The sequence below is a fragment of the Salmo salar genome, chromosome ssa19 (genome assembly GCF_905237065.1).
Source record: "Salmo salar chromosome ssa19, Ssal_v3.1, whole genome shotgun sequence".
NCBI classification, from domain to species: Eukaryota; Metazoa; Chordata; class Actinopteri; order Salmoniformes; family Salmonidae; genus Salmo; species Salmo salar.
The window spans coordinates 87,720,831-87,733,885 of NC_059460.1; the positions used below are offsets into that span (position 1 = coordinate 87,720,831).

Genomic DNA, 13,055 nt, shown 5'->3' on the forward strand with positions numbered 1-13,055 from the left:
TGGTACATTGATGAATAAAATATCAATATATTGAGGAAGGAAAATGGCCTTGTGATAACATAAATGAGTTTCTGTGCAGTATATTGTGTTTTTAATTTTAGATCGTATCTTATAGTTAACACTGCTAAGAGGCATGGGGCTAGGAACTGAGTGGCGACGCTTCAAAATTTAAGATTTTTAATTTGATTGAGATGAGATATGGTTCAAGAGGGATTCATTATGTTGTGTATTAAACTGCACTACATCAAATCAATACTGCTTTCAAATATCCTTAGTCATTAGGCTTCTGCTATAGACCTCTGTGTGTGTGTGTGTGTGTGTGTGTGTGTGTGTGTGTGTGTGTGTGTGTGTGTGTGTGTGTGTGTGTGTGTGTGTGTGTGTGTGTGTGTGTGTGTGTGTGTCTGTGTGTGTGTGTGTCTGTCTCTCCAGGTGATCTCAGCCCAGCAGCTGCCCAAGCTAAACAAGGACAAGCCTAAATCCATCGTGGACCCGCTGGTTAAAGTGGAGATCTACGGTGTTCCAGCTGACACGTGTAGCAAGGAGACACGCTCCATCGAGAACAACGGTGACACACACACACACACACACACACACACACACACACACACACACACACACACACACACACACACACACACACACACACACACACACACACACACAACCACACACACACAACCACACACACACACACCCACACACACACAACCACACACACACACACACACACACCACACAACCACACACACAAACACACACACAACCACACACACACAACCACACACACACACACACACACACACACACACACACACACACACAACCACACACACACACACACACACACACACACAACCACACACACAACCACACAACCACACACACAACCACACACACAACCACACACACACAACCACACACACACACAACCACACAACCACACACACAAACACACACACAACCACACACACACAACCACACAACACACACACACACACACACACACAACCACACACACACACAACCACACAACCACACACACACACAACCACACACACACAACCACACAGACACAGACACACACACAGACACACACACACAACCACACAACCACACACACACACACACACAACCACACACACACATAGGCAGCGTCAGTATTCTGATCCAGGCCTTCTGTTCCTCTCTGACCAGGTTTTAACCCCATGTGGAATGATGTTCCTCTGACCAGGTTTTAACCCCATGTGGAATGATGTTCCTCTGACCAGGTTTTAACCCCATGTGGAATGATGTTCCTCTGACCAGGTTTTAACCCCATGTGGAATGATGTTCCTCTGACCAGGTTTTAACCCCATGTGGAATGATGTTCCTCTGACCAGGTTTTAACCCCATGTGGAATGATGTTCCTCTCTGACCAGGTTTTAACCCCATGTGGAATGATGTTCCTCTGACCAGGTTTTAACCCCATGTGGAATGATGTTCCTCTCTGACCAGGTTTTAACCCCATGTGGAATGATGTTCCTCTCTGACCAGGTTTTAACCCCATGTGGAATGATGTTCCTCTCTGACCAGGTTTTAACCCCATATGGAATGATGTTCCTCTGACCAGGTTTTAACCCCATGTGGAATGATGTTCCTCTGACCAGGTTTTAACCCCATGTGGAATGATGTTCCTCTCTGACCAGGTTTTAACCCCATGTGGAATGATGTTCCTCTCGACCAGGTTTTAACCCCATGTGGAATGATGTTCCTCTCTGACCAGGTTTTAACCCCATGTGGAATGATGTTCCTCTGACCAGGTTTTAACCCCATGTGGAATGATGTTCCTCTCTGACCAGGTTTTAACCCCATGTGGAATGATGTTCCTCTCTGACCAGGTTTTAACCCCATGTGGAATGATGTTCCTCTGACCAGGTTTTAACCCCATGTGGAATGATGTTCCTCTGACCAGGTTTTAACCCCATGTGGAATGATGTTCCTCTCTGACCAGGTTTTAACCCCATGTGGAATGATGTTCCTCTGACCAGGTTTTAACCCCATGTGGAATGATGTTCCTCTCTGACCAGGTTTTAACCCCATGTGGAATGATGTTCCTCTCTGACCAGGTTTTAACCCCATGTGGAATGATGTTCCTCTCTGACCAGGTTTTAACCCCATGTGGAATGATGTTCCTCTCTGACCAGGTTTTAACCCCATATGGAATGATGTTCCTCTGACCAGGTTTTAACCCCATGTGGAATGATGTTCCTCTGACCAGGTTTTAACCCCATGTGGAATGATGTTCCTCTGACCAGGTTTTAACCCCATGTGGAATGATGTTCCTCTGACCAGGTTTTAACCCCATGTGGAATGATGTTCCTCTCTGACCAGGTTTTAACCCCATATGGAATGATGTTCCTCTGACCAGGTTTTAACCCCATGTGCAATGATGTTCCTCTGACCAGGTTTTAACCCCATGTGGAATGATGTTCCTCTCTGACCAGGTTTTAACCCCATGTGGAATGATGTTCCTCTGACCAGGTTTTAACCCCATGTGGAATGATGTTCCTCTCTGACCAGGTTTTAACCCCATGTGGAATGATGTTCCTCTCTGACCAGGTTTTAACCCCATATGGAATGATGTTCCTCTGACCAGGTTTTAACCCCATGTGGAATGATGTTCCTCTCTGACCAGGTTTTAACCCCATGTGGAATGATGTTCCTCTCTGACCAGGTTTTAACCCCATGTGGAATGATGTTCCTCTGACCAGGTTTTAACCCCATATGGAATGATGTTCCTCTCTGACCAGGTTTTAACCCCATGTGGAATGATGTTCCTCTCTGACCAGGTTTTAACCCCATGTGGAATGATGTTCCTCTGACCAGGTTTTAACCCCATATGGAATGATGTTCCTCTGACCAGGTTTTAACCCCATGTGGAATGATGTTCCTCTGACCAGGTTTTAACCCCATGTGGAATGATGTTCCTCTGACCAGGTTTTAACCCCATGTGGAATGATGTTCCTCTCTGACCAGGTTTTAACCCCATGTGGAATGATGTTCCTCTGACCAGGTTTTAACCCCATGTGGAATGATGTTCCTCTGACCAGGTTTTAACCCCATGTGGAATGATGTTCCTCTGACCAGGTTTTAACCCCATGTGGAATGATGTTCCTCTGACCAGGTTTTAACCCCATGTGGAATGATGTTCCTCTCTGACCAGGTTTTAACCCCATGTGGAATGATGTTCCTCTCTGACCAGGTTTTAACCCCATGTGGAATGATGTTCCTCTCTGACCAGGTTTTAACCCCATGTGGAATGATGTTCCTCTCTGACCAGGTTTTAACCCCATGTGGAATGATGTTCCTCTGACCAGGTTTTAACCCCATGTGGAATGATGTTCCTCTCTGACCAGGTTTTAACCCCATGTGGAATGATGTTCCTCTGACCAGGTTTTAACCCCATGTGGAATGATGTTCCTCTCTGACCAGGTTTTAACCCCATGTGGAATGATGTTCCTCTGACCAGGTTTTAACCCCATGTGGAATGATGTTCCTCTGACCAGGTTTTAACCCCATGTGGAATGATGTTCCTCTGACCAGGTTTTAACCCCATGTGGAATGATGTTCCTCTCTGACCAGGTTTTAACCCCATGTGGAATGATGTTCCTCTGACCAGGTTTTAACCCCATGTGGAATGATGTTCCTCTGACCAGGTTTTAACCCCATGTGGAATGATGTTCCTCTCTGACCAGGTTTTAACCCCATGTGGAATGATGTTCCTCTCTGCAGGTTTTAACCCCATGTGGAATGATGTTCCTCTCACCAGGTTTAACCCCATGTGGAATGATGTTCCTCTCTGACCAGGTTTTAACCCCATGTGGAATGATGTTCCTCTGACCAGGTTTTAACCCCATGTGGAATGATGTTCCTCTCTGACCAGGTTTTAACCCCATGTGGAATGATGTTCCTCTCTGACCAGGTTTTAACCCCATGTGGAATGATGTTCCTCTCTGACCAGGTTTTAACCCCATGTGGAATGATGTTCCTCTCTGACCAGGTTTTAACCCCATGTGGAATGATGTTCCTCTGACCAGGTTTTAACCCCATGTGGAATGATGTTCCTCTGACCAGGTTTTAACCCCATGTGGAATGATGTTCCTCTCTGACCAGGTTTTAACCCCATGTGGAATGATGTTCCTCTGACCAGGTTTTAACCCCATGTGGAATGATGTTCCTCTGACCAGGTTTTAACCCCATGTGGAATGATGTTCCTCTGACCAGGTTTTAACCCCATGTGGAATGATGTTCCTCTCTGACCAGGTTTTAACCCCATATGGAATGATGTTCCTCTGACCAGGTTTTAACCCCATGTGGAATGATGTTCCTCTGACCAGGTTTTAACCCCATGTGGAATGATGTTCCTCTGACCAGGTTTTAACCCCATGTGGAATGATGTTCCTCTCTGACCAGGTTTTAACCCCATGTGGAATGATGTTCCTCTCTGACCAGGTTTTAACCCCATGTGGAATGATGTTCCTCTGACCAGGTTTTAACCCCATGTGGAATGATGTTCCTCTCTGCAGGTTTTAACCCCATGTGGAATGATGTTCCTCTCTGACCAGGTTTTAACCCCATGTGGAATGATGTTCCTCTGACCAGGTTTTAACCCCATGTGGAATGATGTTCCTCTGACCAGGTTTTAACCCCATGTGGAATGATGTTCCTCTCTGACCAGGTTTTAACCCCATGTGGAATGATGTTCCTCTCTGACCAGGTTTTAACCCCATGTGGAATGATGTTCCTCTGACCAGGTTTTAACCCCATGTGGAATGATGTTCCTCTGACCAGGTTTTAACCCCATGTGGAATGATGTTCCTCTCTGACCAGGTTTTAACCCCATGTGGAATGATGTTCCTCTCTGACCAGGTTTTAACCCCATGTGGAATGATGTTCCTCTGACCAGGTTTTAACCCCATGTGGAATGATGTTCCTCTGACCAGGTTTTAACCCCATGTGGAATGATGTTCCTCTCTGACCAGGTTTTAACCCCATGTGGAATGATGTTCCTCTCTGACCAGGTTTTAACCCCATGTGGAATGATGTTCCTCTGACCAGGTTTTAACCCCATGTGGAATGATGTTCCTCTGACCAGGTTTTAACCCCATGTGGAATGATGTTCCTCTCTGACCAGGTTTTAACCCCATGTGGAATGATGTTCCTCTCTGACCAGGTTTTAACCCCATGTGGAATGATGTTCCTCTGACCAGGTTTTAACCCCATGTGGAATGATGTTCCTCTGACCAGGTTTTAACCCCATGTGGAATGATGTTCCTCTCTGACCAGGTTTTAACCCCATGTGGAATGAGTCGTTCCAGTTTGACATCCAGGTACCAGAGCTGGCCATATTGCGCTTCCAGGTCGAAGACTATGACGCCACCTCACAGAACGACCTGATTGGACATTACTGCCTGCCACTGACCAGTCTACAGAACGGTAATACCTCCCTCTGTCTCTCGCTCTTGTTTTCTTTCTCTGTCATCCTCTCTCTCTTTCTCTCTCACTCTTTCCCTCCCTCTCTGTCTCTCTCTCTCTCTCCTTCTCTCCTCTCATTGCTGACTGCTGACTTATTCAAACCTCACATCCTGTTTCCCAGGTTACCGCCACGTCCCTCTGCTCACCAAGCGTGGTGATGTCCTCCCCTCCGCCGGCCTGTTTGTTCACCTCATGCTGCTGGACGCCAAATAGATCCCGACCCACTTCACGCTGACCCCTCCCACATCACGCTGACCCCTCCCACTTCAAACTGACCCCTCCCACACCACACTGACCCCTCCCACATCACGCTGACCCCTCCCACTTCAAACTGACCCCTCCCACACCACACTGACCACTCCCACTTCGCTGACCCCTCCCACACCACACTGACCCCTCCCACACCACACTGACCCCTCCCACACCACACTGACCCCTCCCACACCACGCTGGCCCCTCCCACACCACACTGACCCCTCCCACACCACACTGACCCCTCCCACACCACACTGACCCCTCCCACACCACACTGACCCCTCCCACACCACACTGACCCCTCCCACACCACACTGACCCCTCCCACACCACACTGACCCCTCCCACACCACACTGGCCCCTCCCACATCATGCTGGCCCCTCCCACACCACACTGACCCCTCCCACATCATTGAGTTGTAACTGACAAGGTTTTTAATATGTTGATATTTAATGTTTTATCTATCTTCACACTTCTTTTAATTTTGTTCCACCTGAGTAAGTCTGACCACAAGTCAGAGACCACTATGATGACACACCAAAATGTGTTTGATGGATAGCGGGAAAATAGGCTTTTGTAGGTTACAGTCCAAACTGTGTTGTTTTTGTCGCACTGCTTTGCTTTAACTTGGCCAGGTCGTAGTTGTAAACGAGAACTTGTTAAATAAATGTAAAAAATATATATATATATATATGTCTTCCAATGGTGCGATTTCTGTCTGTATGCAAATATTATCCAACTTGAATAAACGCTTGGAGGTAAGGATGACAGCAGTGGTGTAGTCTACAGCGATACGGATATCACTTACTATAGATATCTACATAGTGCATTGATGTGAATCACACTGCTGCTCTCTCATTTAGCTATTTCCACCTTACCTATTGTGGTTGTTGGCTGTTTACAAATCTAAATGTGTATTTGAACCCAATAATGGTTGAATTCAAGAAGTTTAAACTGCCTGTCAATCATTGTTTTTGAAACCAGTGAAAAATGTTCTCTGGCAACAGCTGCATAGTGCGGATCCCAGCCTATAGAATAACAGCTGCATAGTGCGGATCCCAGCCTATAGAATAACAGCTACATAGTGTGGATCCCAGCCTATAGAATAACAGCTGCATGGTGCGGATCCCAGCCTATAGAATAACAGCTGCATAGTGTTGATCCCAGCCTATAGAATAACAGCTACATAGTGTGGATCCCAGCCTATAGAATAACAGCTACATAGTGTGGATCCCAGCCTATAGAATAACAGCTGCATGGATCCCAGCCTATAGAATAACAGCTGCATGGTGTGGATCCCAGCCTATAGAATAACAGCTGCATGGATCCCAGCCTATAGAATAACAGCTGCATAGTGTGGATCCCAGCCTATAGAATAACAGCTGCATAGTGTGGATCCCAGCCTATAGAATAACAGCTGCATAGTGTGGATCCCAGCCTATAGAATAACAGCTACATAGTGTGGATCCCAGCCTATAGAATAACAGCTGCATAGTGTGGATCCCAGCCTATAGAATAACAGCTGCATAGTGTGGATCCCAGCCTATAGAATAACAGCTACATAGTGTGGATCCCAGCCTATAGAATAACAGCTGCATAGTGTGGATCCCAGCCTATAGAATAACAGCTGCATAGTGTGGATCCCAGCCTATAGAATAACAGCTGCATGGATCCCAGCCAATAGAATAACAGCTGCATGGATCCCAGCCTATAGAATAACAGCTGCATAGTGTGGATCCCAGCCTATAGAATAACAGCTGCATGGATCCCAGCCTATAGAATAACAGCTGCATAGTGTGGATCCCAGCCTATAGAATAACAGCTGCATAGTGTGGATCCCAGCCTATAGAATAACAGCTGCATAGTGTGGATCCCAGCCTATAGAATAACAGCTGCATGGATCCCAGCCAATAGAATAACAGCTGCATGGATCCCAGCCAATAGAATAACAGCTGCATGGATCCCAGCCTATAGAATAACAGCTGCATGGATCCCAGCCTATAGAATAACAGCTGCATGGATCCCAGCCAATAGAATAACAGCTGCATAGTGTGGATCCCAGCCTATAGAATAACAGCTGCATAGGATCCCAGCCTATAGAATAACAGCTGCATTGTGGATCCCAGCCTATAGAATAACAGCTGCATGTGGGATCCCAGCCTATAGAATAACAGCTGCATGGATCCCAGCCTATAGAATAACAGCTGCATAGTGTGGATCCCAGCCTATAGAATAACAGCTGCATGGATCCCAGCCTATAGAATAACAGCTGCATGGATCCCAGCCTATGGAATAAAAGTGGGGCTTTCATTGCTCAATCTAATTCATGCTGATTAAAACATACCAAAATATCCATAGGTCTAATGGACACATGATCAAACTCATATTATGACTGTAACTGACTGTTCATGTGAAACACACATCAAGCCATACATGACCTACTTTGGTTCCTCTAACACTCTTCATATCAGCTGTGTAACATATAACAGAGTATAAAGACATCAAGTAGCTGTGGAAGTAATATCTTACTGTTGTTTTTCAGTAAACTGCATTTGCACATGCTCTTGAATAAAATCATAATTTAGAAAAGTTGTTTGATGGTGAATTTCTTTTATTTTGAGAGATTTTGTGGCAGCTTGATGATAATTAGCAGTGTTGTTTTGAAAAGGTTAGTTCATTATGATCGTTAAACTAAGTTGCAGTAAATATAACAGAACACAAGCCAGCAAGATCTTCCTTGATTGAATTAATTTTGAACGTTAAAAACTCTCCTGCTTCTTATTCTGTTCAGCATACTGGTAGAACATGTCCGTGAAAGACTGTTTTTGTTCAATTGTTCAATAAAAAAATGTTTAAGGGACTTTGTTAAAGACACTGAAAATGAAAGTGGTACTGCTGTTGGTAACATCCAGTATCTGGCAGGTTCTCTTCATCAGCTGGAGTATAATAATAACCCTATTTAAATTAGTGAGCGCATAATGTATGCAGGTACAGTTCCTCTAGCTTGAACTGTATTTGAAAAGTATGGCAACTTAAACACAACATGAACACAATCAATGAAAATATAACCATTCAACTCGAGTACGATATGTGCCCTTGTCATCCCAACTGACTGACTCCGCCCACTCAGAACAGCCCTTCCTTCTTCAGGTCGTTCTGCCGCCACTTGGGCAGCCGCTGGAAACCAGACCGAGAACAACCCAGCAGGTTCTCCAGATTCACATCAGAGAGACAGTCCTGACAACGGAGAGAGAGAGACAGTCCTGACAACGGAGAGAGAGAGACAGTCCTGACAACGGAGAGAGAGAGACAGTCCTGACAACGGAGAGAGAGAGACAGTCCTGACAACGGAGAGAGAGAGACAGTCCTGACAACGGAGAGAGAGAGAGACAGTCCTGACAACGGAGAGAGAGAGAGACAGTCCTGACAACGGAGAGAGAGAGAGACAGTCCTGACAACGGAGAGAGAGAGACAGTCCTGACAACGGAGAGAGAGAGAGACAGTCCTGACAACGGAGAGAGAGAGACAGTCCTGACAACGGAGAGAGAGAGAGACAGTCCTGACAACGGAGAGAGAGAGAGACAGTCCTGACAACGGAGAGAGACAGTCCTGACAACGGAGAGAGAGAGACAGTCCTGACAACGGAGAGAGAGAGAGACAGTCCTGACAACGGAGAGAGAGAGACAGTCCTGACAACGGAGAGAGACAGTCCTGACAACGGAGAGAGAGAGACAGTCCTGACAACGGAGAGAGACAGTCCTGACAACGGAGAGAGACAGAGAGGGAAGGAAAGGGATGAGAGAGAAAGAGGAAGGAGAGCAAGAGAGAGATGTGTTATGCTGCCCCGTGCTGTCGATTTACAACCATTACCAATGTGTCTCACCTCTACTGGGTTAGTGATAGTTCATGTCTCACCTCTACTGGGTTAGTGATGGTTCATGTCTCACCTCTACTGGGTTAGTGATAGTTCATGTGTCTCACCTCTACTGGGTTAGTGATAGTTCGTGTCTCACCTCTACTGGGTTAGTGATGGTTCATGTCTCACCTCTACTGGGTTAGTGATAGTTCATGTCTCACCTCTACTGGGTTAGTGATAGTTCATGTCTCACCTCTACTGGGTTAGTGATAGTTCATGTCTCACCTCTACTGGGTTAGTGATGGTTCATGTCTCACCTCTACTGGGTTAGTGATAGTTCATGTCTCACCTCTACTGGGTTAGTGATAGTTCATGTGTCTCACCTCTACTGGGTTAGTGATAGTTCATGTCTCACCTCTACTGGGTTAGTGATAGTTCATGTCTCACCTCTACTGGGTTAGTGATAGTTCATGTCTCACCTCTACTGGGTTAGTGATAGTTCATGTGTCTCACCTCTACTGGGTTAGTGATAGTTCATGTGTCTCACCTCTACTGGGTTAGTGATAGTTCATGTCTCACCTCTACTGGGTTAGTGATAGTTCATGTCTCACCTCTACTGGGTTAGTGATAGTTCATGTCTCACCTCTACTGGGTTAGTGATAGTTCATGTCTCACCTCTACTGGGTTAGTGATAGTTCATGTCTCACCTCTACTGGGTTAGTGATAGTTCATGTGTCTCACCTCTACTGGGTTAGTGATGGTTCATGTCTCACCTCTCCTGTTAGGGTCTTCTCCCTGGGGAAGCTCATTGGGGCTCGTTGAGCAGCAGCTCAGCGGCCAGGTACTCTCAAGTCCTGCGGGCCGAGGAGGACAAGGTGGGAGACAGAGTGGTGCTGAAGGTGGTGGACAGGCGGGTCTGGGCACCAGGGGTGGCTGGGCTTGAGGGGCCTCCTCCTCCTAGATGGAGCTTGTAGGATGGGCAGTGGTGTAAAGTACTTAAGTAAATTACAGATACCCCAAAAAAATACTTTACTAATTTATATTTTTGGCAACTATTACTTCACTACATTCCTAAAGAAAATAATGTACTTTTTACTCCATACATTTTCCCTGACACCCAAAAGTACTTGTTACATTTTGACAGGAAAATTGTCCAATTCACACACTTATCAAGAGAACATCCCTGGTCATCCCTACTGCCTCTGATCTGGAGGACTCACTAAACAGAGAACATCCCTGGTCATCTACTGCCTCTGATCTGGAGGACTCACTAAACAGAGAACATCCCTGGTCATCCCTACTGCCTCTGATCTGGAGGACTCACTAAACAGAGAACATCCCTGGTCATCCCTACTGCCTCTGATCTGGAGGACTCACTAAACAGAGAACATCCCTGGTCATCCCTACTGCCTCTGATCTGGAGGACTCACTAAACAGAGAACATCCTTGGTCATCCCTACTGCCTCTGATCTGGAGGACTCACTAAACAGAGAACATCCCTGGTCATCCCTACTGCCTCTGATCTGGAGGATTCACTAAACAGAGAACATCCCTGGTCATCCCTACTGCCTCTGATCTGGAGGACTCACTAAACAGAGAACATCCCTGGTCATCCCTACTGCCTCTGATCTGGAGGACTCACTAAACAGAGAACATCCCTGGTCATCTCTACTGCCTCTGATCTGGAGGACTCACTAAACAGAGAACATCCCTGGTCATCCCTACTGCCTCTGATCTGGAGGACTCACTAAACAGAGAACATCCCTGGTCATCTCTACTGCCTCTGATCTGGAGGACTCACTAAACAGAGAACATCCCTGGTCATCCCTATTGCCTCTGATCTGGCAGACTCACTAAACACAAATGCTTTGTTTGTAAATTATGTCTGAGTGATGGAGTGGGCTTTTTCCACCACTGAGCATGGGGGAGAGCTAAGCTGGTCTGGGCCTCCTGGAGCACTGTATCCACCACCTCCACTACTCCCCCAAGCAGAACCCGTACTCAGGTCTGTGTTGTTCAAATTCTACAGACACGTAAGAAGAGGTTGAGTGGTATCCACCAGCAGGTGAAGGCCGGTATCCACTGATATCCACCGGCAGGTGAAGGCCGATATCCACTGATATCCACCAGCAGGTGAAGGCCGGTATCCACTGATATCCACCAGCAGGTGGAGGCCGGTATCCACTGATATCCACCGGCAGGTGGAGGCCGATATCCACTGATATCCACCGGCAGGTGAAGGCCGATATCCACTGATATCCACCAGCAGGTGAAGGCCGGTATCCACTGATATCCACCAGCAGGTGGAGGCCGGTATCCACTGATATCCACCGGCAGGTGGAGGCCGGTATCCACTGATATCCACCGGCAGGTGGAGGCCGATATCCACTGATATCCACCAGCAGGTGGAGGCCGGTATCCACTGATATCCACCGGCAGGTGGAGGCCGATATCCACCGGCAGGTGGAGGCCGGTATCCACCGGCAGGTGAAGGCCTGTATCCACTGATATCCACCGGCAGGTAAAGGCCGATATCCACGGCAGGTGAAGGCCGGTATCCACCGGCAGGTGAAGGCCGATATCCACCGGCAGGTGAAGGCCGGTATCCACCGGCAGGTGAAGGCTGTATGGAGGATTTAGAAAAGATGTAGATTCATGTTTCTTCTGTTACAATCATGCATGTTTGATGCATGCGAAGGTTAGGCTTGTATTGGTTATATCATAATGAGTTTGAAAGGTGGTTAACCTGTTGGGGATAGGGGGCAGTATATTTACACCTAGCCCAGAGAGGTTAATGGTTATATCTTGGTTATTGTTAGAGTTTTCTAGTGAATCTGCAGTAATCTGAGAGACGGACGCAATGTCGCCCAGCTTTTGTTAAATTTCCTCATAGGAGGAGCCTCCCTGTTGAGAATAGAAGATCCACTAGACCAGGGCTGCCCAACCCTCTTCCTGGAGATCTTACTGTCCTGTAGGTTCAGTCCAACCCTAATTTAGCATATCTGATTCAGCTAGTTAAGGTCTTGTTGAGCAGCTTATTAGTATGACCCCTGACCTCCTCCCAGGTGTCTAGCAGCATGACATCATCCTGGTCCAGGTTATAGTGGTGAAGAAAAGACGGAGAGGAAAAGGGAGAGGAGGGCGGGGTGCCAGTAGGTAAACCACCACTACCCTCCATATTATTGGCCAACGTGCAATCATTGGAAAACAAACTGGACGATCTACGATTAAGACTATCCTACCAACGGGACATTAAAAACTAATATCTTATGCTTCACCGAGACTTGGCTAAACGACGACACGGAAAATATAGAGCTGGCTGGCTTCTTGGTGCATCGGCAGGACAGAGCAGCTACGTCTGGTAAGACGAAGGGCAGGGGTGTGTGTCTATTTGTCAAAAACTGCTGGTGCGCGATGTCTAATATTAAA

At 46.8% G+C, this 13,055-nt stretch overlaps 1 protein-coding gene across 1 annotated transcript in view; it reads left to right on the top strand.

Moving 5' to 3' along the window:
* The window catches only part of LOC106579767 (1-phosphatidylinositol 4,5-bisphosphate phosphodiesterase delta-1), a 128,602-nt gene extending 122,616 nt beyond the window's left edge, over window positions 1–5,986 (top strand). The window contains exons 13-15 of the mRNA XM_045702867.1: window positions 430–565; window positions 5,326–5,475; window positions 5,636–5,986. Of these exons, the coding sequence (XP_045558823.1) occupies window positions 430–565; window positions 5,326–5,475; window positions 5,636–5,727 (378 nt within the window). The 3' untranslated portion in view covers window positions 5,728–5,986. The remainder of the gene's footprint in view (window positions 1–429; window positions 566–5,325; window positions 5,476–5,635) is intronic.
* Window positions 5,987–13,055: the final 7,069 nt, after the last annotated feature.